The 27,025-nt window shown below is 34.8% G+C and overlaps 1 protein-coding gene across 1 annotated transcript in view; it reads right to left on the minus strand.

Annotated features, from left to right (window-relative positions):
* Positions 1 to 7,502: 7,502 nt before the first annotated feature.
* The window catches only part of EPHA3 (EPH receptor A3), a 373,137-nt gene continuing 353,614 nt past the window's right edge, over positions 7,503 to 27,025 (minus strand). The window contains exons 17-18 of the mRNA XM_059688051.1: positions 16,345 to 16,500; positions 7,503 to 10,158 (exon numbers count right to left, since the gene is read on the minus strand). Coding sequence (XP_059544034.1) covers positions 10,053 to 10,158; positions 16,345 to 16,500 — 262 coding nt within the window. The 3' untranslated portion in view covers positions 7,503 to 10,052. The remainder of the gene's footprint in view (positions 10,159 to 16,344; positions 16,501 to 27,025) is intronic.

Consider the following 27,025-nt stretch of genomic DNA (forward strand, 5'->3'; position numbering starts at 1 on the left):
TCTTTAACTTACTTTATGAAGCCCCATAGCAAAACTCCAGAAAAAAAAAAGTAAAGAAGTTAAAGAAAGAAAGAAAAGTACATCCATTGTCTCTGACCTAGATATCTCATATCTTCCACCAGCATCCATGAAGTGTGACAAGCCAAATTCTTGGCTTATACATTGGGTAAATTCCCAGACACTTCACAATTCTTGATAGCTCTTTCCCTTCCTTCCCCCCTATGATACTTGTATTTGGAACTAGACATCATGTTGTAAGGCAGCCCAGTTCACAAAAATAGGCCATGTGTGAGTGGTCCTACACTATAACCTTTCTATGTCCCCAAAAACCGCCAACATTAATAACTAGACATATCAATGAATGAGCCTTCAGATTATTCTAACCCACAGGCTTTGAGTCTTCCATTTAAGGCTCCGAAAACATGGAACAGAAGCAAGCTCTTTGCCACTGTGCCATGTCTGAATCCCTGACCGGAAAAAATATGAGAGATGTGTGATTTTAAAGTGACTTGGTGATTTATCCTACTAAGTAATATTACATAAACATAGTAAGGAAAGTTCATTAAAAAAGAGAGCCAATCCCTACCGGTTTGGCTCAGTGGATAGAGTGTCAGCCTGTGGACTGAAGGGTCCCAGGTTCTATTCTGGTCAAGGGCACGTACCTGGTTTGCAGGCTCGATCCCCAATGGGGGGCTTGCAGGAGGCAGCCAATCAATGATTCACTCTCATCATTGATATTTCTATCTCTCTCTCCCTCTCCCTTCCTCTCTGAAATCAATAAAAATTTATTAATGAAAGAGAATCAAACCAAACCAATTTGTTCTAATAGTTCTTGATTTCTTTTATGTACATGCTGTTTTAGATGGAATTCATTTCTAAAAATCTTATTTTTGCTTTTGACAGTTGTTGATTCTTTGAATATTAGTAATTTGTCTTATATATATTGTCTTTCTTCACAGTAAAAAAAGGTTTAATAGAATTATTTTGTTTCCTGTAATGTGCATTAAAAATTCTTATTCAAATTCAACAGTTATGAATTTATTCTATGGGTCATGTTATAATATACTTGCCTTTACAAAAATCTCTCTCTCTCTCTTGCTCTCTCTCTGAGAGAAACATTAACCTATGTGGAATTTAATTGTATATTATTCACTGCATCCATGCCATCTTAGTTGAAAAAGGTAGTATTGACAATTTGTCCTCTCACAATACATTTAAAAATTAACTCAAGAAATACTTATTTTTTGCCTTCTTATCTATTGTGTGTCAGTTACTAGTTACTGTGTTAGGCTTTTGATAAATGACCCATCACTATTAGGCTAAACTTTACAGGAATGTTAGGCTAGAAACTTCCATGATCAGTTAATGCCTAAAACTGAACTATAGCAAGGCAAAATAAAGAAAATATTGCAATTTGAAAAGAATTAAAAACAGAAACATTAATCTAATTAAGTCTCCAAGGCTACACTAACCATTCATGTATTAAATTATTTTATCACCCTAAGATATCATTATAACATGATTTCAATATTCTGACTCTAGAATCAGAAACATGAAACAAATTGAGTATTAAGGGATCTCTAGCCCAAGATAAATAATAATATTGGCAAGTTGAGCATTCTATGAAATAGAATATCCAAATGAATTTTGACTAGAGTCTTTTTCTATTTTTGTGTTGCTGAGTTGCTGATATGAAATATATATTTATTATATGAAGCATACCTATGGCAGTTAAATTCAGATAATGTTATCTATAACAATTTGTATTGGCTTCCTCCCAAGGCTTTTGACTAGCTCTGTATGAGAATAAATGAGAACCATATGAAAGTCAATAAGTTCTTGATAGTACATGACATTTTTTTTGTTCTCTCATCCTTGATTTTAGCAAACATTCCAAGGTTTTGGCTTCCATCATTGAGGGTGATGGGCTTCAAAAATGTAAGGGATTTTTTTTTTTTGGCTTCAGATAACAATCCCAACTTAACACACTTCCATAAATCACTGGTGTGGAAATCTGTCATAAAATGGCACAAGAGCACTACTTTTTTCCTTGTGGTATTTGGTGTTTCCAAATTAGATTATTTGTTGAATGTTCAAGGGAGCATATTTGCTTGAAGAGTTCACCATATGTCAGGCAAATCTCATGCTCTTGAAATGAAGTTCACAGAAATGAAATCAAGGGTAACTGCCTATTCCTTCCTCTACCACGGTAGTAAGAATCAAAGTAGTCCTCAGAAATAGGAAGCAGAATCACTGAGTAAAATCATGAACATTGAAAAGTGGCAAAAAGGACACTGCCCAAGATCTTAAATTCATAATTCATAATTGCTTTTGTATTTTATCCTCATTAGTAATATTATACTAACAGATAATAGAGTGTAGTTATTAAGAAAAAGGACCCTAGAGTTGATCTGGACTTCATCTCTTCTACTTGTTAGCAATATGACCTGGTGTGATTATTAACTCTAAGCCTCACACTATAAGGTGAATAACATACTCAGTCCATAGAGTTTCTGGGAAATTATCAAGCAATTCTATTTTTTTAAAAATATATTTTTATTGATTTCAGAGAGGAAGGGAGAGGGAGAGATATAGAAACATCTATGAGAGAGAACCATTGATTAGCGGTCTCTTGCACCCCTCCACCCCCGCCCCACTGGGGATTGAGCCTGCAACCAGGGCATGTGCCCTGACTGGAATCCAACTATGACCTCTTGGTTCATATGTCTACTCATCCAGTGAGCCACACTGGTCGGGCTATGAAGCAATTTAAAAAATTTTATTTGTTGTTAACTATTGTTACTTTTTAATTTAAGCAGAACATTATCTTCTTTCAAAAAAGAAAGGTGATAGTTCACCTAGTGGGAAAATATGATTTAATTATGACTATTTTCATTAAACTTACAACTGAGTTTTCCCAGAGAATTTCAGAGTGAGGACTTCAGTAAACCTCCAAAATCTTCATTTTATAGTGTACTAAACTCTACCACTTATTTTCCTAAATTGTGTCTAGATCCCCTGGGTCAATAGAATGTGTATCCCAGATGCCCCATAAGAAGGGTAGTTTTAGTAGGCATGTTGACATTATTTGTACAGAGTAATAGAGTATAAAGGATCAGAAAAGTTTTGGCATTTACCTTGTTAAATTTTTATAGCTAAGCTCTGGTTCAAGGGTCTACTTAAACGACTTAACTGCACTAAGAAAAATAGGAGCATTGAGACCAATGAAAAGAGTCCACAAAATTCTATGAAAATGACCCAATTCTAGCAGAAATAAGTATGTTTAATGATCCAAGATACACAACTGGAACATTGACTAGCTTTATTGACCTCAAGGAAACTCACACTTTCCCTTAGAAGGACAAAAATCCCAGGGATACCCTTCTTTATTATATTATCAAAAAATGGTTCAAATACATTTAATTCCACTTCAATTTTTGAATGCTTATTATATACTAAGCCTCACAAAGGCCAAGGGAGCACAGTGGTTTACAAGGCACAGTTCCTGTTCAAGGTGTCCTCAGTTATAAGCAGGGATGGGGCATAAAAATAGGCAATTTCAATAAGATGATAAGTTATACAGGATCAATTAGGAATTCTCTCAAAAACTCAGAAATTCACATTGGATCCATGTTGCCTTGTCTCTGAGAAGGCAATGAAGGGTGCTTTTATGAGTCACCACATTCCTCACTTGCTTCACTCATTTTTATAACCTGCTAGGCCCTGGAGGCATTTGTGTTTGTCAGAGGAACTACAAAATTAAATGTGCGCTAATACATTAGTCTGATTGATATTGGAGATATCAGGACTGGAGGCAGATGCATTATTTAGGACATTCCTTTATTTGGGAAATCTATACAAGTAATGAGGTTGCAGTGGGAGACAGAGAAAAGAAGTTAGCATTCTACGATGGCATATGACCTAAAATGAGATAGAGGGAAGCATGAAGGATGCCATTTTATCTGCCAGGTTAATCAAATTGTGAATCATTGTTTCTGTTAAGGATAAGCAAGAAACAGACACCAAGAAGGAATTAGACCTGCAAGAATTTTTTTGGTGGAAATGCTTAAGGAGGATTGGGACAGGGAATAAGCGAAGGCATATGGAGCTTGTAGATTGAAATACACATCTGAAACCTATGTATGGAGAGACCAAAGGAGGGAGGATTGGGTAGGAAGCTCAGACTGCTGTGGACCTCTGAGAAAAACCTCAGCCAGGATGATTAGAGCATGAGATCCAAAATCGCTTATTACAAAATTCTGTCACTTGAGAGGAAATGGATGCACTTTAGTACTTTCACTATGCTCCATGTGCTGGGGTAAATTATGCTTGGGAGTTTGAAACTACAACAGCTTGGGGTTGTCAGCTAATTGCTCTTCTAGTAAGTTCTCTCTTGAAAGGAGATCTGAATAGTTCACACCAGTAGAAGTACTAGAATCAAGTAAAAAGAAAAAAAGAGTTAAAAATGGTTGTCTCTATGGAGTAAGAAATGGCTGAAGTTAGCAAGAGATTGATGATTTCCTAATAGCATTTCAGAACTATCTGTCTTTACATATTACATATGTAAGTGAAAATGACTAGTGGCAAAGGTTGCTATATAGATTCCAAAAACTTTCCCTTTCCATTTAGGCACACTACTTCTCCCACATCCTCTGCCATTAAGTACAGCAATATGATTGATCTCTAGCTAATAGAAGAAGAGAAGTGATATGTGCCACTCATAAGCAGTGCTCATAAAATCAGCCAGACAACCACTCCCTTCAGTTTTACTGGCTGAAAGAAGATCTTAAGGCTTCTTATACTCACCAGAAGATGGAGAGAGTATGGGATCTGAATCATTGCAAGCAAGGCCACCTGGCAACTACTTTGGGTTATTCTGTGTTTAAAATGATGGTGTTTCTTTTTTTTTTAAGCTGATGACATTTGGAATTTAACTATCATAGCAGCCAGAATTAACTTATGAAAGGTGGTCCAAGATAAAGATATATATATACTAGTAGCCCTGTGCATGAAATTTGTGCATGGGTGTGTGTGTGTCTTCCTCACCCTGGCCTGCACCCTCTCCAATCTGGGACCCCTCAAGGGATGTCTGACTGTCAGTTTAGGCCAGATCCCAGCAGTTGGACATCCCTCTTGCAATCCGGGACTGCTGGCTTCTAACCACTCACCTGTCTGCCTGCCTGATTGCCCCTAACTACTCTGCCTGTTGGCCTGATTGCCCCAACTGCCCCCCCTTCCAGTCTGATCACCCCCAACTGCCCACCACCCACCTACATAATCGCCCCAAACCTGCCTCTGCCTCGGCCCTGCCACCATGGCTTTGTCCAGAAGGATGTCTGGAAGGTCTCCTGGTCTAATTGGCATATTACCATTTTATTAGTATATATCTATATCTATCTATCTATCTATCTATCTATCTATCTATCTATCTATCTATCTATCTATCTATCTAGATCTAGATCTTTACATAGTGTCAAATGCACCTTTTACCTTTGAATTTTATCTTTTTCTTTATTTTTTTTTGTTGTTTATTGAGTTTAGAGACAGAGGAAGGTGGAGGGGAGAGGGAGAGGGAAGAAAGGAGGGAGAGAGAGAAAGAGAGAGAGAGAGAGAGAGAGAGAGAGAGAGAGAGAGAGAGAGAGAGAAACATTGAGTTTAGAGCTAAAGGAAAAAAATTCAAATATATCTATTAACTTATTCAGGTTTGGCTAACACCATCAATTTAGCAAGTTCATAATGTTAAATTAACTTCTCCTTATTCTCTACTTCTACTAGTGGTGCCATTATTCCCCAAAATACCCAGAACCTATATTTTATGGTTTACTTTGATTCCTACCTTTTGAACAATAATCATGTCAAATTGGCAAGTCCTGTTAACTCTCCCTTCTTCATGTGTCTATGCATCTATTCCACTTTTCCAATACTATTACCACCACCCCAGAGCAGCAATTTTCGACCTTTTTCATCTCATGGCACACATAAACTAATTACTAAAATTCTTCAGCACACTAAAATATATATTATATTTTTTACTGATATAACAAAAAACAGGTATAATTTTGATTCATTTATACTGGATGGCTATTTTTATGTTGGCTGTTGTCACTTTTTATTTGACAATCTAAGAGAAAATAGGTCATTGTCCCTGACTAAATAGTCAGGTATTGCATGTTATTTTTTAAAATCCTCACCTGAGGATAAATTTATTGAGCTTAGAGAGAGAGGAAGGGAGAGAGAGAGAGAGAGTGAGAGTGAGAGAGTAACAGCGAGAGAGAGAGAGAGAGAGAGAGAGAGAGAGAGAGAGAGAGAGAGAGAGAAACATTGATAGGTTGCCTCCCAATCAGGATCGAAACCACAACCCAGGTATGTGCCTGGTACGGAATGGAACCCACAAGTTTTCTGGTGTATGAGACAATGTTCCAACCAACTGAGCCACCCACCAGGGCAGGTATTACGTATTTTAAAAGTTCTGTGGTTCACCAGTGTGCCTGCCTTGGGACACAGGTTGAAAATCACTGCTCTAGAGTAAGTGCATAGCTTCATGCCTCCAACACCAAAACAGATTTCCAATATCATTTGTTCTACTTATCCCACAGTTTTCCCCCAAATCACTTTTGCAAATAGCCACTGGCACTGGCTCCAGATAATTTTTGGATTACAGTAGCCATTATATTATGGAAAGAACACAGAGTAAGAAGACTCTAATTTCAAGTAACTTTCTTTTCTATTCACTGGGGTGACCTTGGGAAGAATTCCACAACTTGATTCCATCATCTACTAAAAGGGATCTCTTCACAGGATTGCTGCAAAGATTTGGTAACTTGTAAATGGTGATAGCAAAGCACCTGTCTCATCTGAGTGCATAATGTATCTTTATTAAATGAATAAATATGTTCTTCTTTACCTATTTTCTTTTACTTAGTTAATCTGCTTACATATTATCTTTGCCTCTTCTCAACATTTTCAAATGCTATTTCTCCTTCAAGGTAACCTCAAATCTGACATTTTTTGATCTTTCCTTACCTATTTCCACCACTATGGAAATGTGGATCACAGGTGTTATCTGGCCTTACATTGTGAGTTAGCTTTTGGGTTTTCATGTACAATGGTTTTTCTTTAAGTAGATGCAGTACTTTGACTAGTTACCTACTTTCTACAAAGTATGAGGTGTTTTTTAGAGTGTTTTCTGAAATTGTGGTTGTTTCTTTTTTATTTGTTTTATTTAGCCTGTTCAGAATTCCTTCCTTTTTTCATAAGTGATACTCTTGCTTTTTGACATAACCTACTCTGACACCTCTAAACCCTTTGGGTCAATGATTCCACATAACCACACCCACTACATCCAGGAGCATAACATGAATCCCTCCTCACTAAAGGAGAAAAAAGAAACAGAAGCACATTCTTCATGACTTATATAAATTTCATTATTTTGTTGTTTAAATAAGCACAAATTTTAATAATATATTTAAAAGTTTCAAAGACCACTTCTGTATTTCAATCTGTAAAAAATATTTTCATTATGTTTATTATAAAAATATAAATGTTCCCACTACAAATCATTTTACATTAGTAAGAGGCCATCTACATTGTACAACATAAACTAAATGAGTAATGTTTTGAAAAGACAAGTTTAAAGTAAGTACATATTTTCAATCATATCACATTTATACATGGTTTTGTTGATACTTAGTACAGAATAACCTGGGCAAGGTACCAGAAATAAATAATATATGTAAATCAAGTTTACGATACAAAACAGATAATATGATACATATCATTGTATGGAGATATGGTTTCATGTTTATGGAAAGTCAATGCAGTTCCTGTACAAAGAGATGGCCACCAGCATCTAGTACCTCTACTGCACAGTTAAGAATCGTATACTGTTATGTTTACATATGTACAGGATAAGAATTGTGTAAAGTAAATGTATAAGAGGTCGGGTAGAAAAATAGTGAACAAAATGAAGAGCAATATACTGTGTCTATGACTTCTGCTTTCAAATGGAAACCATAGCCAAAATAACAATCCTCAACTTCTATTAGTTCATGAAATGCACAGATTTCATTGAGTATGCTCAGAATACAAAAGTAAATGCTTGTTTGGGATAAAATGAGATTAAAGCCAGAATTAGGTTTCAGTCTAACATTCCACAACATAAAAATGGTTTTAGCTGCTTCTAGGCTTAAGTTAAATTTGTAATTAATGTTATCATTGCATATAACTTTATAAAAATTCATGCTCTTATATATCCAATATAAAATTCTAGTTGGATGATTTGACTGTAAGGATTATTGCCAAATTTAAGAAATAATCTCATATGTGAAGGAACACAACCTAAGCCTTATTACAGTAAACTTACAACATATTAGCACTTGTGAATTTTGATCTGATTGTAAGCTATATAATGTTCCATTTTGCATAAAAACATAAAGTTTGCAGTATTGTTTTATCCATTGTATTCTTATGACATATGCATTTATTATCCTCATAAAGTGATCATATCAGCATTAGAAGATATAGATAGAATGTTTTAGTGGCTAGATCTATACCAGGTACAGCTTTTCAAATATTACTGATTATGCTCATATTTGACCTTTATGAAATAGTAAGTCTAAGTTCCCACAATGAGAGATCTCTCCACTGCCTACAGATTTTGTATCATTTGCTAGATAACCATTTTATGTATTTCAAAAATAAACTGTTTATGTAAAGTAGTTTAATGCTTCTAATTTATACACCAACATTACAACAGGTGCATTTCAGTGAAAGACTCTTTAAGATAACAATACCTGCTATAGATTATTACAAAGTTTAGTTAATTAAACTAAACTCCCATGATTCAGATGAGTAGTTTAGTTATAATCATTAGCTAAAAACAGCTCAGCAATTATAAGCTAAGATATTGAGTGACATTTCAGAGCCTGCCAGAAAGTGATTGCTTTTTACTTATGCATTGGCCAACAGGCTGTGTTGCCAATTAATGCAGCAATTGAAATAGGATTCCAATTATTTACAGTGTAGCTATTCTCTATTTAGGAGCTCTAACTTAGCTTCTTTACCAATGAATGGTTTCCTAAACACCAGAATAGGGCAGGTATGCCATTGAGAACCCATTACTTACAAGCCAGTATATTACACTAAATTAGGAGCATATAGTTTATACTAAATGGAGAGACAAAAATATGTGAGATAATTCAGACTGTGAGAGATTTGGTTAGTGAATGAACAGGGAAGTTGATTTGGTTTCTATATATACATGGATGTTTTGAAAATCTGGAAAGAAACCCATCATTCCCTATGTTTAGTTTTCCATGTTTCCTACTGCTGACAATTTGAGAGAGCATTTGGCACTTGGCTGTAACAAATCCAAATTAAATCATTGAGGCATAAATAGAAAACAATAAAAACAATTAGAAAGAAAATAAATATGTACTTTTCTTCAAAATTAAGACACATTTTACATGATAATACTTAACAAAGCTAATAATTATAAGTGTATGGTACTTAAAACAGCTACAAACTTTATATGCTTTTTAACAGATAAAAGAGAATAATGCAATGAAAAGGTAGTAAATATGGCCAGATAGTTTGAGGTATAAATTCCTCTGTTTTTCTTGCTTTTAAAGAAAAAAAAAATACCTGTTACAGATTTCTTCTGTGTAGAAAAATATCACAAGTCTTTTCCTTTGTGGCTAGTAGTGAACAGAGCCATTATGTTCATTTTGTTATTTCACTTGTTTTGCTTTTATAATAGTCAGTATATGATCCATGGCTCTAGGCTAGCTCTTCGTCATTTCATGCTGAAGAATTTTAATTTCATCCATCAACTAATATAAAAAATCAATTGCAAAACAAAATAACACCCACCCACCAATCCACTTAATGATATGGGAAAATAAAGAGTTTTTAATTCCATTTTAAGGCATTTGTACTCATATATGAGTGTCTTATAGGGCTTGAAACTTCCACCAGTATCTCCCGCATTATCATCTGTCTGCAGAGTGATGCTACATCTTCCACAGCCACCACTCCCTTTGAGAAATAGCCCTTTACACTGGAACTGGACCATTCTTTGATTGTGTTTCTAGAGCTTTAATGCTACTGATGATCTTCTTCTGTGGCCCAACCACAGTGACACCAACCTTTTTCATGTCACTGTAAAAAAAAATAAAATATTTGGTGAGAATCATGCTTTCCTGGATAATATGTAAGCATGAGATTTTCAGTTAACAAAGCTTGCAAAATCATCCATCTTAGTGGTTTGGACATAATTTTTATGTTTACATCATCCATAAATAGTATCCTGGCCATTTCACCTCTAATATTGTAGAAGAATATAAATGTTATATAAATGGGTTCAATAGTGTCCCCTCAAAATTTATGTCCACCCAAAACTACAATAGGCTCTTGGTGTATGTAATTAAGACAAAGATCAAGATGAGATAATACTGGGTTAGGGTGGACTCTAAATCTAGTGAGACTATTCTTATTAGAGTCAGAAAAGGACATACAGTGACAAAGAAGAGATACATGGGTAGATGGAAGCAGAGATTGGAGTTATGTTGCCATAAACCAAGGAATGCTGGGATTCGCCAGAAGCCGGAAGAAGTAAGGAAGGATTTGCCCTTAGGGACTTGTAGCCCTGCTAACATCTTGATTTCTGACTTCTGGACTCCAGAAATGTGAGAAAACAAATTTTGGTTGTTTAAGCCAATACCTTTGTGGTAATTTGCTATGACAGCCCTAGGACACTGATATAGATGGTCATGTATTCTTTGTAGGGGCATTATCCCATTCCCTTGAATCTGGGCCAGCTCCAGGACTACTTTAATTGACAGAGTATGTCAGAAGTGACACTCTATCACTTTCTACACTCGGGTATTCAGAAAGTGCCAGATTCAACTTCTTTTCCCTTGGGACACTCTCTCTGGGCCTCAAAGTGCCATATATGAAGTCTAACTACCCTGAGACATTGGAGAGGCCAGCTGAAAGTACTTAGCCTGCAGTCTCCGCTATGTAGCCATGTGCACCATGTGGCAGGAATGAAACCATCTCCAGCCCTCCAGACAAGGCCATATTCCTGTTGATGAATACTTCAGTCAGCGCTGACACTACAGCAGAAGACCTGCCTGTCTAGCTCTGTCCAAATTTATAACCCATGGCATTGTGATATGCAAGAAAATTGTTGTTTGGTCTTTAAGTTTTAAAACAGTTTGTTGTCAGCCATAGATAACTGGAACAATTTCTTAAAAGTAGAAAAAACTATAAGAATTGATTTCTATCAAAGTTACTAAATTTAAAATAGTTTAAACTCAGAAACCAGACATAAAATGAAGATTATAGAACAAAAAAAGTCATTAAGAAAAAAATGTTATATGAACATGAGCAAATCATTAATTAAATAGTCTTGACTCAAGTAATTATTTCATATATTCACCTCTTTCAGATATTGACTCAAACCTCCCATCTCATGAGATCTTCCTGACCCTTCTATTTAATATTGTAAAACCTCTCTATATTCATACCTCCACTTCATATTTTATTTTCTTGTTTCATTTTCTTCCAAACATTTTTGCTGTTCAGCATACTACCTTTCTTTCTGATTTATTTTCTTAATTCTCTATTTTACTCCACAAGAATGTGAATTTCATATGAATAGGCATTCTTGTTGGTTTTGTACTCTCCTTATCAACCACACTCTGAATAATGGTTATCATTTAGTAGGGGCTCAATATATTCTTACCAAAGAATAAATCAATAGCCCAAAATACAATTATCTGGGGAAATTGATAGAAGAGTAAAGTATCACTTATCAAAGAGACCCAGGCAAATTGAGAATGTTAAGAAGAAAACACACACACAGACACACACACACGCACACGCACACACACGCACACACACACACACATGCTCGCGAGCACATGGGCACCTTTATATTGACCCGAAAGAAAAGAATGAGAAATTGGGACTTTCAACTTCAACTACATAGTAATGGACTAATGATTCCTTAAGAAATGAGTTCCCAAGCAGTAAAGCTGGACAAGTAGAAAATAGGTAACAATTTAAGAAACAATTTAGATGATAATTATTTCCTGCATAAAATTAACCAAGACTGGTTGCATGCCTATCACCTGAGCTGGCAATGAAGTTTCTGATGATCTACAGGTCACCACCCTGATGCCATTCAAGGGGCTGACAAGTTTTCTATGGACACCTTGTGTTTTTCCCAAGGTCCTCTCTGATCATACTCTTCAGCTGCCTTGCTTCACCAGGAAGGCTAGTGGGAAGTGACATCAAACTTGTCACTCTTCATGTAACTGTGGATAATGAAACTTTCACTTAGAGAATATAAGCTGTTTGCATTGATCCCCACTGATGAAAGAAAATGCATTCTATGGGGGATTTTGATTCTTTATATACCTTTATATACCTTCAAAATGAGCAACAAACATTTCCATCCTAGTCTCCAAATTATTTCAAAGTCAGGTTATGAATATACAGCCAGAAAACAAGGCAGATATAAATATATGTGTACAAATCAATAGATCCTGTCTCTTTTTGTATTTCTTTTAACATCTTTCTTCCAATTCTATATCATATTTTTATGACTCGCTAATATTTATCTCTTCCTTTTCTCTTTTTTTAAAAGCTCAAAAAAGATAATAATGGATAGCAGGAAAAAAAGAATGTTTCAAGGTCGAATACTAATTTCCTGAGCACTTTGAGAAATTTAAGCACAATGAAAGAATAATATGACACAGTGCCATGCTCTTGGCTCTTGGCTCTGACCTCCCTCTGGAGCACCTGGACCTCAGCAGCCAGGTAAAAATCAGATGCTGAGCATTCACAGAACTCTCTGAAAGGCTAGCCCAACTCTGGGGCTCTTGATTCAGTAGGAAGGACTGTATGTTCCAAGCTCATGCCTCAAGAAATCTTCATAAAACTTTAAGATTCCATGTCTCAGAACCCAATATAAGCAGCATTTTAATAATAAACATAATTCTATGTTTAATGCCAAGGATTATATTGGAAAAGAGAATTAAAGCAATAATCCCTTTAAGTTCTGCTTCAGCTTGGGTTTTTTATGGACTCTCCACTCTCTCTACCTCCTCCATAATGTCTTCTACCCACCACCTTGCCATGTACAAAATTGTTCTAAACATACAGCTGCTATAGTCTCAATAACACTCCCCACATGCCCTGTTCAGAAGGGCAGTGGATAAGTTCAAGACCACAGGTCAACTCAAGATTGAGACCAGAGGTTAATGAGCTATATGGTACTTCAAAGGCAAAAGGATAGGTGATGACACTTGGAAAATGGCCTCCAAGAGTACAGGATAATGACATGTTGCAATGAATCTGCCTAATATTCATTACACACACTTTATTCTCTCTCCAGAGTCTATGGTCACTTTTACCCCCTTTCTCATTCTCTCTTCCCTTCTTACCTTAACCTTCTGAAATCTATCTTATGGTATTAAATAATATTTTTAAAAATATGTTATATATACTGAATTAAATTGCATATTTTCTGGATTTCATCTGAATATGAAATGACTTGAGTAGCTTGCTGTAAATGAAATCCTGAACTAACTGAAATAAGTTAATATTTAATTTTGAAGCCCCATTGAACTTTTTCTGTGACTTGATAGCATGGATAGAAAAAATAATTTAATGTCCTTTTTTTTAGTTATCACTATCTTATTTTAGAAGACTCTCTGGAGTTATTTAATCAAGGGAATAATTTCTTAATTGAGTATGAATGGCACAAAGAAAATAAGGATTGAAAGAAATCAAATTCAAACAATAAACTTAAGACTGAAAAAAGGATGAAATACTGGGTTAAATATTTTAAAGGATTTAAAATATCAATGTTGCCTCATTAGAATTCCCCAAATAATTAGTGTATTAAATGTTGTTTTTTTAATTCTAATTTTTGTAGTATAAACTATGGGCAGGAGGTACACCACACTGAGATCTAAGAAATAATTCTTTTCAAGGAATTTCAGGCCAATAGATCTTAATTCTATCTTGCTCCTGAGTTCAGGAGAAAGGACAGAAGAAAGATAACTGTGGAGTTTGAAATGCAGAGAGATCTGAAACCATGTGACTCAGTTTGAAGAACAAACCTGAAAGAGTTGAGTCTCAGGAAAGTCCGTTTTCATCTTGAACGTACATATTGTTTAAATAATAATAATAACTATCAAGTGAAAACATTCTAACCAGCAAAAAAGAGCTTTCTGTCCAACACTGTATGGTTGAGACAAATATATTTCTCAATTGGAAATGTAACAAATGCTGCCACTTCACCTTTTTAAGCAAATAGCTTTCTTAACATATTCACAACTTACAATGTCTGACTATATTTAAATTGTGAGCTGGCAGTTAATCATATTAACAATGTTCTTCCTCATCCACTTCATTATTTAAAAGTTATTAAGTGTTGATATTTTATTGAAAATACACATTTATAAAATGTTGCCTTTGAAAATCTGGCAATGGTGCGGAAATATTCAACTGTGTTTGCTCTCCCCTATGCTTCTGTGCCCCAAAGCAGGTGTCTTGTATATCATAACCCCAACTGTTTATATTAATAAAATAAGAATTAAAATATTTAAATATATTACTATATCCTGTGATTGCGTATGATCAAAATAACCACTACTGAAAGTCAAAGCGTGTTGCAAATTGAGTCAGAAGTCTATTCAATAAACAGTGAATTTCCCTTTAAACAGGAATACCAACACAGGTTAAATAGACTAGAATAAGCTTATTTCTTCAGAACAATTCTCCTCTTCCATAGTAACAAATGAGGTCCTTTTGTGACTTGTTGTGTTTCTGATTGGAATATTATGCCATGAATGATCAACGTCTTTACCTACTTACTAGGCACTTATATCTCTACTAATTGCACTGCACATTCCTTTTTGATAGCTCATCTGTAGCTCTCCACATTGGCTTTGTTTAAATGATTGACAAGATGATAATAAAAGTTTTAAATATTCAACAATATTTAAATATTCAACAATAGTCAAATATTCAACAACATTTAAATATTCAAATGTTGGTAGGAGAGGTTAACGTAAAGGAAATAGAGGGCAACAAAGAGATTGTTTTAAGAGACAAAGATGAAAGATATAAGATTCTGAAACAAAGATGGACACAGTTTGCAAACAAACTGTACAGCTACAAAACTATGTATAAGTTGGTGTATCTGGCCAACACAAAAACTTTTTCTTTTGGAACAGTTCTCTATTTTACCCTCAGAAAAAGGCTCCTAGAGCCAAGTTCATGCCATCTTACTTCACCTCTTTTGAACAGAAATAGTTTTATGATGAAAAACATATGACTTTGAAGGTGTCATATACAAGTAGCACTGAGCCCATCCAAATTTTCTTTTGAGGGCTTGGGGTTAAGAGAGTTGGGCCCTAGTCAGTTGAGTAGCAAACTAAGATTGCATGACTGAGGGCTGAGAAAGCCATTTTTATGTAGGGTCATGGGAAGGCAGCAAAAGTCACTGTGCAGAAAAAGAAAAGAATGATGTGGGTTACATTAAGAAATGAAGTAAATTGACTCTCACTCACAGAGAAAAGAATATGGCTTCTAGTTCTTCACTGCCAGCTCCCAGTTATCATAGCTTGTGAACAAAGATAATGGTTATTGACTAGTCATTGGTTTCACATGGTAAACCCCCTTCCGTTAAGCCCATGTGTTTCCCCAGCCAAAGAATTGCTATTATCCAAAGATCTCTGTCTAAGAAATTCATCATATTATATTTAATTATTATTGCCTTTTAACACATCAAACCATATATATTATTTATATTGTTTTTCCAAGCTGAATATAAGCTTTTTAAGGAAAACAATAAAGTAATACCTTAAACTTATTTGTAACTTCATTTGCAAAGATGAAATCCTTCATAGACTCAATCATAGATGGTGATATGCTTATTTAGCAGCTGTGAAAGCTGCTTCTGACTTTAGCATGTCTCCCTGTATACCAGCTTACCCACTTAAATTTTTATTTTCCATTTCCACAGAAACTAGGTTTTGTTAAAAGTAACAGAAAACACAAAATCATCATGCCCTATCTGCTCATGTTTTTAATTAAGGGCTTGGGTCTGTGTATCTGTTGGTCTAACTGAAGGAAGAAGACACACCAATACACATAAACCCAAAAGGTGTTATTCATAAAGAGAGAGACCCAGGAACCAGTTCAGTGGTTACAGGGAACAGTAAGTAACTCAGAGGTTCAACTAATATTTATAACACATTAATCCAAAACATGTATGCTCAGTAGAAAGTTTAGAATCATTCAGTCTTCTTAAAAACTTTTTCTTACTCTGTAGAAATCTTGGCTATGGTGTCACAAGAACTGTATTCCACGCCTGTGAAGATTTCTTTGCACTGTGCTGTTCGAACACCATTAAGCCAGTCATTTGTTGTGCGGAAGGTAGTGATGTCGACATTGCTTTGGTCCAGAAGAAGGTTTGATGGCCTGCAAGAAAAGTAAATATCAAAGGGAGAGAGGACAGGAGTCAACAGAGTTTCTGAATATCAAGATTTGACACCTTTTTAAATCACTGAAACTTGGCCAATGAAATGCATAAATATGTCCATACATACTTTACTAATTTAATTCATTTAACCATTAGCAAAGATGATCTTAATTTAGGATACAATTATTACAAACATGATGCACTGAATAAGTTATTGTCTACTTTAATGATGGGTTTGGTTTTCCATATTAATTCCTGACCGTTGTTCAGGTTACTGCCTGCCTAAACGACAGTTTGGACAACATAAACTATACTTATAGCAAGACACAAAGTCAGCACAGATTTAAATAATGTCACAAATGTCATTAAAACTAACAAAAAGAGTGGAAAGCAGTGATGAGTAATAAATGAAATCATTGCATGTGTGACAACACCAAAAGGAGAGTTCATTATATATATTGAGTTATGCTTGTATATGTAGAGTTCAATATATATATATACAGTATATATGTGTGTGTGTGTATATATATATATAGTATATATATATTCATTATCTATCTATCTATCTATCTATCTATCTATCTATCTATCTATCTATCTATCTATCGAGAGAGATAATGGATTAATGAATAATAAAAAGAGAGAGACTTTTTCATCCTACTTATGTCACTAAATATGATATGATTTCACTCATATGTGGGATCTAAAATAGAAAGTAACCAACAAGACAAAAAAACAAAAACTCATAGACATAGAGAACAGTACGGTGGTTACCAAAGTGATAGGGGGTTATAGGAGAGATAGAGGAGGGTAAAGAGTGTTAAATATATAGTGATGGAAGCAGACTTAACTTTAGGTGGTAAACACACAATGCAATATACGTATAATGTATTATTAGAATTGTACACTTGAAACCAATATAATCTTATTAATCAATGTCATCCCAATAAATTTAATAAAATTAAAAAAAGAGAGAAATTAATTGACTGTTACTGTGATTTGCATTGCACAATATAATTAGCATTAAGAAGACTTTCTAGCCCAGCCATTGTGGATCAGTGGTTGAGTGTTGACCCACGCACCAAGAGGTTGCCGGTTCGATTCTGGGACAGGGCACATGCCCTGGCTGCAGGTTTCATCCATATTGGGGGGTGTGCAGGAGGCAGCCAATCAGTGATTCTCTCTCATCATTGATGTTTCTATCTCTCCCTCCTTCTCCCTTCCTTTTTCTGAAATCAATAAAAATCATTTTTTAAAAAGAGAAGAACTTCTAGCATCGTTTTATATAATTACAGGCCTAACCATAGATCTATTACCAACTGTCATATGGTGAACCAAAGGGATGTAAAAGAAATGGAAGAGAGCATATTTTCACCTTAGAAGAGCTCAAAGAAGCATCCTTTTGGTGAATTGCCCTTGGGGTAGGTTTTTCAGCTCCCAGAAACCTCTTTAATTCTCCTTTAACTCATGAGACTGGAACCAGTCTCCAGGTGGACAATTGTCCTATTACTTCGTCTTAGAAAGGTCCCTGGGTTCAAATAGTCCATAATATTTATTTGTACTTTTAGTCTATAGGATTAATACATGAAAAATACTACCATATTTTCTTGCTCCAATAATTTTGTTGTAGTATTGTTAATTACCCTTCTTACCTCAGTAGCTTAGCTGGTAAGGGTTTGAATCATGCAGAAGAGCTGGATTTATATTAAGTATGTTTAAAGAATAGTCCTTCTTTGGAAAATGAACAGAGGACAAGTTGAGGATGGGATCTCTGGATGCATGGTGCATTAATTAATATGTCAGCAAACTTTTAGGATCTTTTTGATGTGGACCAAATGTCTCCAAGGACATTTTGGACAGTATCATTGTCTTGTAAAGTGTCATAACCTAATTTTTATTTTACAACTGAGAGGGTACATTTAGATTTTTGCCTCTTCCGAACATTTTATATTTTGTGATACTGCAGTAGCATTTAGTCAACATTGAGCTCTTGAAAACTTTAAACATTATTTAAAGTTAGTGACTATTAGAATATTTTTAAACCAGAACTTCACATTTTCATATATATTGAAAATTAATAATTGGCCTAAATGAAACCCATCTTTTGAAATGCTTTTTAAGTTCAAAATTTATAATTATTTTTCAAAAGACAACAAAACTAACCAAAAATACATTAACATGAATTTATCATTATTTTAGAAACAGATTAGCTTTTTAAGGTACCAATTCCAATATTTTTAGAAATAGCATGAAATAACAGCAAATGATCCATCCAGACACACATAAACTCTATAGTGTTTTACCTGTGAATACCAACCCTGAATATCTTCTAGGATATGTGGTAAAAGCTTTTGTTCTCCTGAGAAAATGTCTCTGTGAAGCACATCTATATATATGTTAACTGTACCCATTATTTAAAAGGAATTTTTAATTGGGTAATTTCTATTACCATGATGACATTTCTTCAACTCACCCCCTGACATACAGGAGACATGTATAAGTGTGAGGTCAAGATTTTTAAATCTGAAAACTTTTATATCATGCTCTAGACATGCACCCTCTTGTGGGGACACATGAGAGGAATGTAATTGACTATTTGAATTTTGTTGGAGATACATAAACCTATTTGGTAAATATGGTCAAATTTTAATGAAATTATAATGCTGAGTTTAAGAAAAAAATAGTAATGTGACAATTTGCTTTGCCCTCTATATTTATCCTCTGTGGCAAATACAGATCTGTAGCTAGTTCTCTCACTGGCAGAATCATTTGTGAAGTGGAGGACAGCTGAAAGTGGAGGACTTTTCAATTATCTTTCCCTTAGACTAAATCAACTACTTAATCCTCTCTACTTTAAGCATTTTTTAAAAATATATTTTGTTGATTTTTTATAGAGAGGAAAGGAGAGGGATAGAGAGTTAGAAACATCGATGAGAGAGAAGCATCGATCAGCTGCCACTGTGGATGTGCCTGTAACCAAGGTACGTGCCCTTGACCAGAATCGAACCTGGGACCCTTCAGTCCCCAAGCCGACGCTCTATCCAGTGAGCCAAACCGGCCAGGGCTCTACTTTAAGCATTTTGATTATAAATTAAAACTTAAAATTATGGAGTTTATAATTTATGTTTATGTCTTATGGTTTAATATTAACTAACCTTCAGAGGTTATCTTTTTAAGAAAAAGGTAGAGACAAAAGAGGCATTATTTTAAAAAACATTAATTTTCTTTCCTTTAGGAATATATAAATTTAAATATAAATATAACATTTTGTAAATTATTTTCTTATGGAATATATATATACATATATATAATATAATTTTCTATAATCCTTTAAATCTTTAAATTACTCATCAGATAAAGATAAACCAGTTAATTTTAATAATTGAAAATGCCTTGTTTTTGTTTGTTCCTTAGAACTTTATTTTAATAACTGAAAATCTCTTGTTTTTGTTTTTTCTAAGAATTTGAGGAACCCGATTTCCAAAACTTGCATGATATTCTTGGGTTGTTTTGGCATGGTCATCATGGCCAGCCTTTGTCACTAGCCAGAATTAAATATAACATTGGATCCATTGGGAAAATCATTGAGTCAGTAAACAAAATTAATAGAAATAACAATAAATCTTATGTGAGAAAATTTTATAAGAAAAATGAAATGAGACCTAGAAAGAAGACAATATTATATTAAAATATCTACAGACATGCCCCCCACACCCCCCCCCCCCCCCGCCACACACACACCATAACCCACAGCTTGGATTTCCACAGTAGCTGTACATAGACTCTAATGTCAACTGTTGTAGACTCTTGGACTCATGAATAGCAATACTTTTTATTTATGGGTTTGTGGGTCTAAAGAATCAAACCCCAGGACATTTATTCAGAATATTTATGAAGCATGCCTAATAGCAAAATGTAGTTTTTCTTTCTTCTCAATTCAAAATGGGTTGTATTTTAAAATTCAACACTATAACCAGGCTCAACAAGAGTTTAGAGAAAATTAGTATAAACAGATCGAAATAGAACAGGATGTGAGGATTAGGGATTAGAGTGACCCCAACCGAGCTTTTCTGTTTATTACTTGGATCAAAGTGCAAGGAAGACAGAGAATGACCTAATTTTAATGCCAGTGACCTCAGACTAACCAGCCCTGCAAAGTATCATTTTTCCACTTCCAGGATTTCTCTGGGGAATTGAAATAAAATTGGTTCCTTTCCTCCTCAGAGAGGACATCTGGAGAGTTTATCAATGGATAGGAATTTGTCTCTCACTGTGAAGAGCCTGTGATGTCTCTTCATGCTCACCAAGGGAATGTGGGCTTTTTGAGCAGCTGCAGGCATTGGCGTTTTTTTAGACCCAGCCCCAGACATTGGGTCTGAAGGGGAAATTTATAGGCTGGGTGATGTGCACCGTGAGCTCACACTTTTACTAGACAAATTAGATAGGTTTCAATCCGTGCAGCTGTAAACGATGTCCTGCAGAGTTCCACCTGATCTTTTACAGCTTTTCATAAATCAGTACCTACTGGCTGCAGAACACAGTCATTAAAAAGAAATCATGGAAATTATATGTTTGCTCAGGGGAAACAAAAAAATAACTTTCCTCCCTTCTTCTCTCCCTCCTTGTATTTAGGTTCGTGAATTATTCTTTTGTGGATATCCATACTGTTGCATTACAGGTACATCTATATTTTCTTCCCATCCATTCTTATTTTATCTGTAAATGCTTTCATATCAATTAGTCCCAGATACTGGGAAACAAATATCAAAAAGCCAGTCCCAAGAATATCTTCTCATAATGATCTTATTTCATTTCGCGTTAGGATTCTAAACTATGGGGATTGAATGCTCAGTTATCCTTCTGTAACATAAGAAGACTCCTTTCGGTTTAAAAAGGGCTTTATTTTTCATGTATTAAAATAATGGTTAATACACATTTTTGAATGAATAAGTAGAAGCTTACTGAATCTAGAAATAGTAATAATACTGGAGATGTATGCTATACCACTGTACTTATATGCATTTTTTGTTGTGAATAGTTTCTGAACTATATTAATTCCAAAGAGTAATTTCAAAAAGCAATATTAATTATTTCTACTTTTATGATTGTCTTAAAATAATAACATTTTTTCAATACATTTTATAGTTTAGTGTTATTTTTTATTATTTCAAAGGATAATGATCACATACTGTATTTCAAGGGGAAATCTTGTACTTGCCCATTTTTTAAAAGTGTGGATGTATGATGATCTTCATCTTTTTATCTCTAACATTAAAATATCAACTATAGTTAAATAAATTTAATTTGTTATCAGTAACTAAAAGTAATGTTGAGTATGTATAGCTCCCAAAAGTGGAGTAATATGTAAATAACAGATTAAGGAGAAGTAAAGTCATTGTATTTAATTATCTCTAGGTGTTAAAGACAACAATCTTAGCAGTTATAGCTATTGTATATGTTTTAATTCTTTCCAGTAGAAAATTACCTATTTTTATCGGTAAGATTAAAAAAAAAATCACCTGGGTACTTCACATGTATTTATGTCCCTCCAAAAGGTTCAGTGAGGAAAGTCACCCTGTCAGTTTCAGAATTGGAGGTCAAAGTCATTTGGAAAAACAGAAAGCTTTTGGGTCATTCAATTTTTTTTAAAGCATATATTTGCCAAACAGCAATTATTCTCTAAAATAATTTATTAAGTACTCTTAGAGATCAGAAGCAGTTTATTAATGATAATGCCATTAACAGTAAAAAATCGTTTTGCTTATACTTTCTATTTATCTTGTCTACCAATAAAAATAACTCTCTTCAAACAGTGAGCAATGCAATGAAACAGTATATTTAATAGCATTTCAGATAAATTAAGTAGAATTGAGTTTTCAGAATCTCATTCTAAATATATTTAGCATATTTTTGGTCTTTATTCGATGAAATGAATTGCCTGCCTTTTAAAACCCCATTTTAAATGTATTGGATATATTGTTTAATACTGTATACCAAGAATTTGTATTCCTTAAATTTATAGTAGTATTGAAGAATCTAGTGATCTGAAGTATAAAAATTCTATGGATTTAAAGAACAAGTCATTTCTCTATTTCATTCGATAGATAAACATCCAAAAATAAAAAAAGTATCTGATTACCTGAATAGAAACAACTTCATCTCTCATTTTTATTAATCTTTTTAATTTTTAAGTAATCTACATTCATAAAAGTAATTGAATCAATTTATTTAAAGCAGGAACTTTATTATAAAATATAAAACTAATCTTGCAAAAATAGATCCCTTTAAAACATAAATTCTGCTTATAGCTGATTTATGCATAATAAGCATCTGTTATAAAATAAGAGAGCACTTTTTTGGTGTAAGACCATTTTTATCTTATTTATATTGCACTATTTTCTATCAATAAGTTTTTAAAAAAATTGCTTCAATTCTTAAAAAAACTGAGGGATATTTTTATCCTTTTACACATAAGCACTATGATTATATCCATGTTTTCTAAATTTCTCAAAAACACTATTTTCATATTGCGATTTTCATCATCCAATTATTACAAAACCTCTTAAATGTTGCATTTCATCTATTACTCTAAAAAAAAAAAATCAAAATATACTCTGAAAAGAAGCTGATGTCCTCATTACTTCATTGAAAGGCTTTTTCCTCAGTTGTCTTTTTTTGTTTGTTTCCCTTCATCTTTTTGCAACTTTTGATAATAGTTCATTCTATCTACTTCTGAAAAATTAATTCCTTCAGCTGGGATTCTCTGTAGTGGTCTAAATTTCATTCTTAACTCTCTTCTGCTCTGTTATTGGTACTGTACTACAAAGCTTGTAGAGAACTGTTTTCTTTCTGTGTTGAAATCTGTGCAGGAGGATAATGGTCTGAGATGTCTTAGGATTGCTATCCACTGGCATTGATTGGTTCTATAATCTTATATAACAAAAGGCTAATATCCAAATTGACTGAATGGCAGAACGTCCGGTCACTATGATGCGCACTGAGCACCAGGGGCAGACGCTCAACGCAGGAGCTGACCCCTCGTGGTCAGTGTGCTCCTACAGGGGGAGCGCTACTCAGCCAGAACCCAGGCTAACGACTGGCACTAAGGATGTCCTTAGTGCTCGAGGGCTTATGCCGTCAGCCGGGCATCCCTCAAGGGCTTCTGGACTGCAAGAGGGTGCAGGTCGGGCTGAGGAACCTCTCCCCCACACCCCCAGTGCATGAATTTTGTGCATCAGGCCTTTAGTGTCCTTATAAGGAGCCTGAAATCTCCACTGGCTACCATTATACTCTACTACATATGAAGGAAGCATTCACTCATTTCAATTAGCTTCTTGGCTCTTGTAGACATTTGAGTTAGTGACTTCTGGACTAAAAAACTGAGGCACTTAGAGATTTCAAAAAGATCCCTGGACCCCAGGGCAGCACAGAAGTAGTCAAGAGAAGCTATAAAACGCAATAGATTGGAATGAGGGAATTTCAATGTCAACTTATGTGAACTAATACTCGCCACTCTTCACAGATTAAAGTTTACTGATGATCCATGGAACATGAAAGCTTTAATTAGAAATAAAATAATTTTAGAAAAATAAAAATGGATATATTAGTGGTGAAAGCCAGCTTTACTAGATTGAGATCTGTACCTGCTGAACATGGTTTTGACTGAGGCTTCTTTTGTTTTCTTTAGATAGAGAACACTAAATTGTATGCCTAGATTTAATTTTAATGTTTTCCCCAGCTTGAGATGTGAACTTCTAGCTTCCTGTGGACGCAGTCTAATTGCATCCAGAATGCTAACCTGCCTCGCCGTCTGTCTTCCTTCTGCCGTCTGTAAGAGCACTGCTCTCAGGGTGCCCCATGTGCAGAACTGGGAAGCGCTCTCTGGTACGTTCTCTGTCACTCTGCACATCTCACTAGTCACCCTGTCCCACAATGCTCACTCCAGTAAAACTTTCTGAATTCACATTCTTGAATATCTTGTCTTTTTGCTCAAATAATTCATTATTCTGAGGACTATTAAAGTGTTTTTGAAGATTTATTTTCCTTCCATATATAAAAACAAGCTGTTGAGGGTGGAGATTGGGTTACCTATACTAACACCAAAGGCCCTAGCATAATGCCTTGCACTAAATACTACTAAATAAAAAGGTGTAGCTTCATATTGGTATACAATAAAAATTTCAAATTTATACATGTATTCTCCAACTCTACTTTTTGGAAAATTAATTGATTGCTAGAAAAGAAACAAAACATTTAAAATGATGTATAGATTTAATGTACTTTCTAATAAAAAAACCAATGGCATATTTTACAGATATGGAACAAATATTTTTTAAAAATTATATGGAACCCAATAAGACCCTGAATAGATTAAAAATCTTAAGAGAGAAAAAAGGAAATTTGTAGGGATCACAGTACCAGATATCAAACTATACTACAAAGTCATTGTAATCGAAGAGCCTGGTATTGGCACAAGAACAGTCATATAGATCAATTAAACAGAACAGAGACTCCAGAAATAAACTCATGCCTTTATGGTCAAGTAATATTTGACAAAGGAAGCAAGAGCATACAATGGAGTGTAAACGGTGTTGGGAAAATTGGACAATACACACACACAAAAAAAAATGAAACTGGATCATCAACTTATTCTATATACAATAATAAACTAAAAATGGATTACAGACTTAAATGTTAAATTATAAAACCATAAAAATCCTAGAATAAAACATAGGCAGTAAAATATCAGACATCTCTCTCATAGCAATATTTTTGCTGATATGTCTCCTATGGCAGGGAAATAAGTGAAAAAGTAAACAAATAGGACTACATTTAACTAAAAAGCACAGCAAAAGAAACCATCAACAAAATGAAAAGGGAACCCACTTTATGGGAGAATGTATTTGCCAATGATAAAACTGATAAAGGGATTAATTTCCAACATATATAAGTACTCATACAACTTAATAAAAGGAACACAATCTGATTAAAAAATGGGCAAAGGACCTGACTAGGCACTTCTCCAAGAGGGCATACAGATGGCCAAAGGATAGATGAAAAAAATGCTCAAAGTCACTAAACAACAGAGAAATGCAAATTAAAACTACAATGAAGTATCACTTCACACCTGTCAGAATGGCTCCCACCAATAAATCAACGAACAACAAGTGCTGGCGAGGATGTGGAGAAAAAGGAACCCTCGTGCACTGCTGGTGGGAATGCAGACTGGTGCAGACACTATGGAAAACAGTACGGAGTTCCCTCAAAAAATTAAAAGTGGAACTGCCTTTTGACCCAGCAATCCCACTTGTAGGAATATATTCTAAGAGACCTGAAACACCAATCAGAAAGAATATATGTACCCCTATGTTTGTAGCAGCATTATTTACAATAGCCAAGGTCTGGAAACAGCCTAAGTGCACATCAGCACATGAGTAGATAAAAAAGCTGTGTTTACACAATGGAATACTACAGGGCTGTAAAAAAGAAGGAACTCCTACCCTTTGCAGCATAAATGGACTTGGAGATTATTATGGTAATGAAATAAGAAAGTCAGAAAAAGACAAATATGATATGCTTTCACTAATATGTGGAATCAAGTGAACAAAATAAATGATATAGAACCAGAGGCATGGAGCATTAGAACAGACTGATGTCAGAGGGGAGAGAGATAGGGAGGACTGGATAAAAGTACCAGCAGGAGAGGAGATTAGCCACAAAATATATACATAACCCATGGACACAGACAATAGGTTGGTGAAGACCTCGGGATAGGGACAAGTGTAGGTTGGGGGTGTTAATGGGAGGAAAAGTGGACATTGGTAATACTTTCAACAATACAGGTATATATATATATATTTTTAAAGAATAATCATATGGACCTCTAGACTGTGTTGTCAGAGGATGCCTTAGTTAATATAAGATGTAGAAGCTCTTGCCTGAAGGAAGATGGATGCAAAGGAGAATCTAAGACAAGAAAACAGCATGTGCTACTGTCTTCCTATCTGAAATCCTTTGGTTTTCAGAAGGAACTAGAACTTGGCCACTGAGGCTACAGAGCTATTTTAGTGTAAGTGGCACAGACCCCATCCCCCTCTCACAATTTTGTCTCTCTGTCCACAAAGCAGTTGTGTAAATCAAATTATGTCACTGCTCTCCTCCAAATGCCTTAATAAATCCTCATGAATTTCAAATCCTAATGTCCTTGCCATGGCCTGGGGAACCTTAGGGCTCCTGCTGCTATTTTCTGTCTTAGGCTCACCTTAGAGCCTTTTCCTTTCCCTACTGCTCTTGTCATGTGATTCTTCTGCCACTTCCTAGAGCCCTCCAAACTCATCTGCAGTTTCTTATTCCTATGCCAAGATTACTTTTTGGGAGGGTTCTTTATATACATGGCTCTTTTCCTTTCTTAAGGTCTCAGCCAATATTAACTCCACAAAAGGCTCTTTTCCAACAGCTCCTTTATTATCTATTACAATTATCTATCAATTTTCTTCCTCCAGTCTGTACTTGCCTATTGTTTAG

The sequence above is a fragment of the Myotis daubentonii genome, chromosome 3 (assembly GCF_963259705.1).
Source record: "Myotis daubentonii chromosome 3, mMyoDau2.1, whole genome shotgun sequence".
Lineage (NCBI taxonomy): Eukaryota > Metazoa > Chordata > Mammalia > Chiroptera > Vespertilionidae > Myotis > Myotis daubentonii.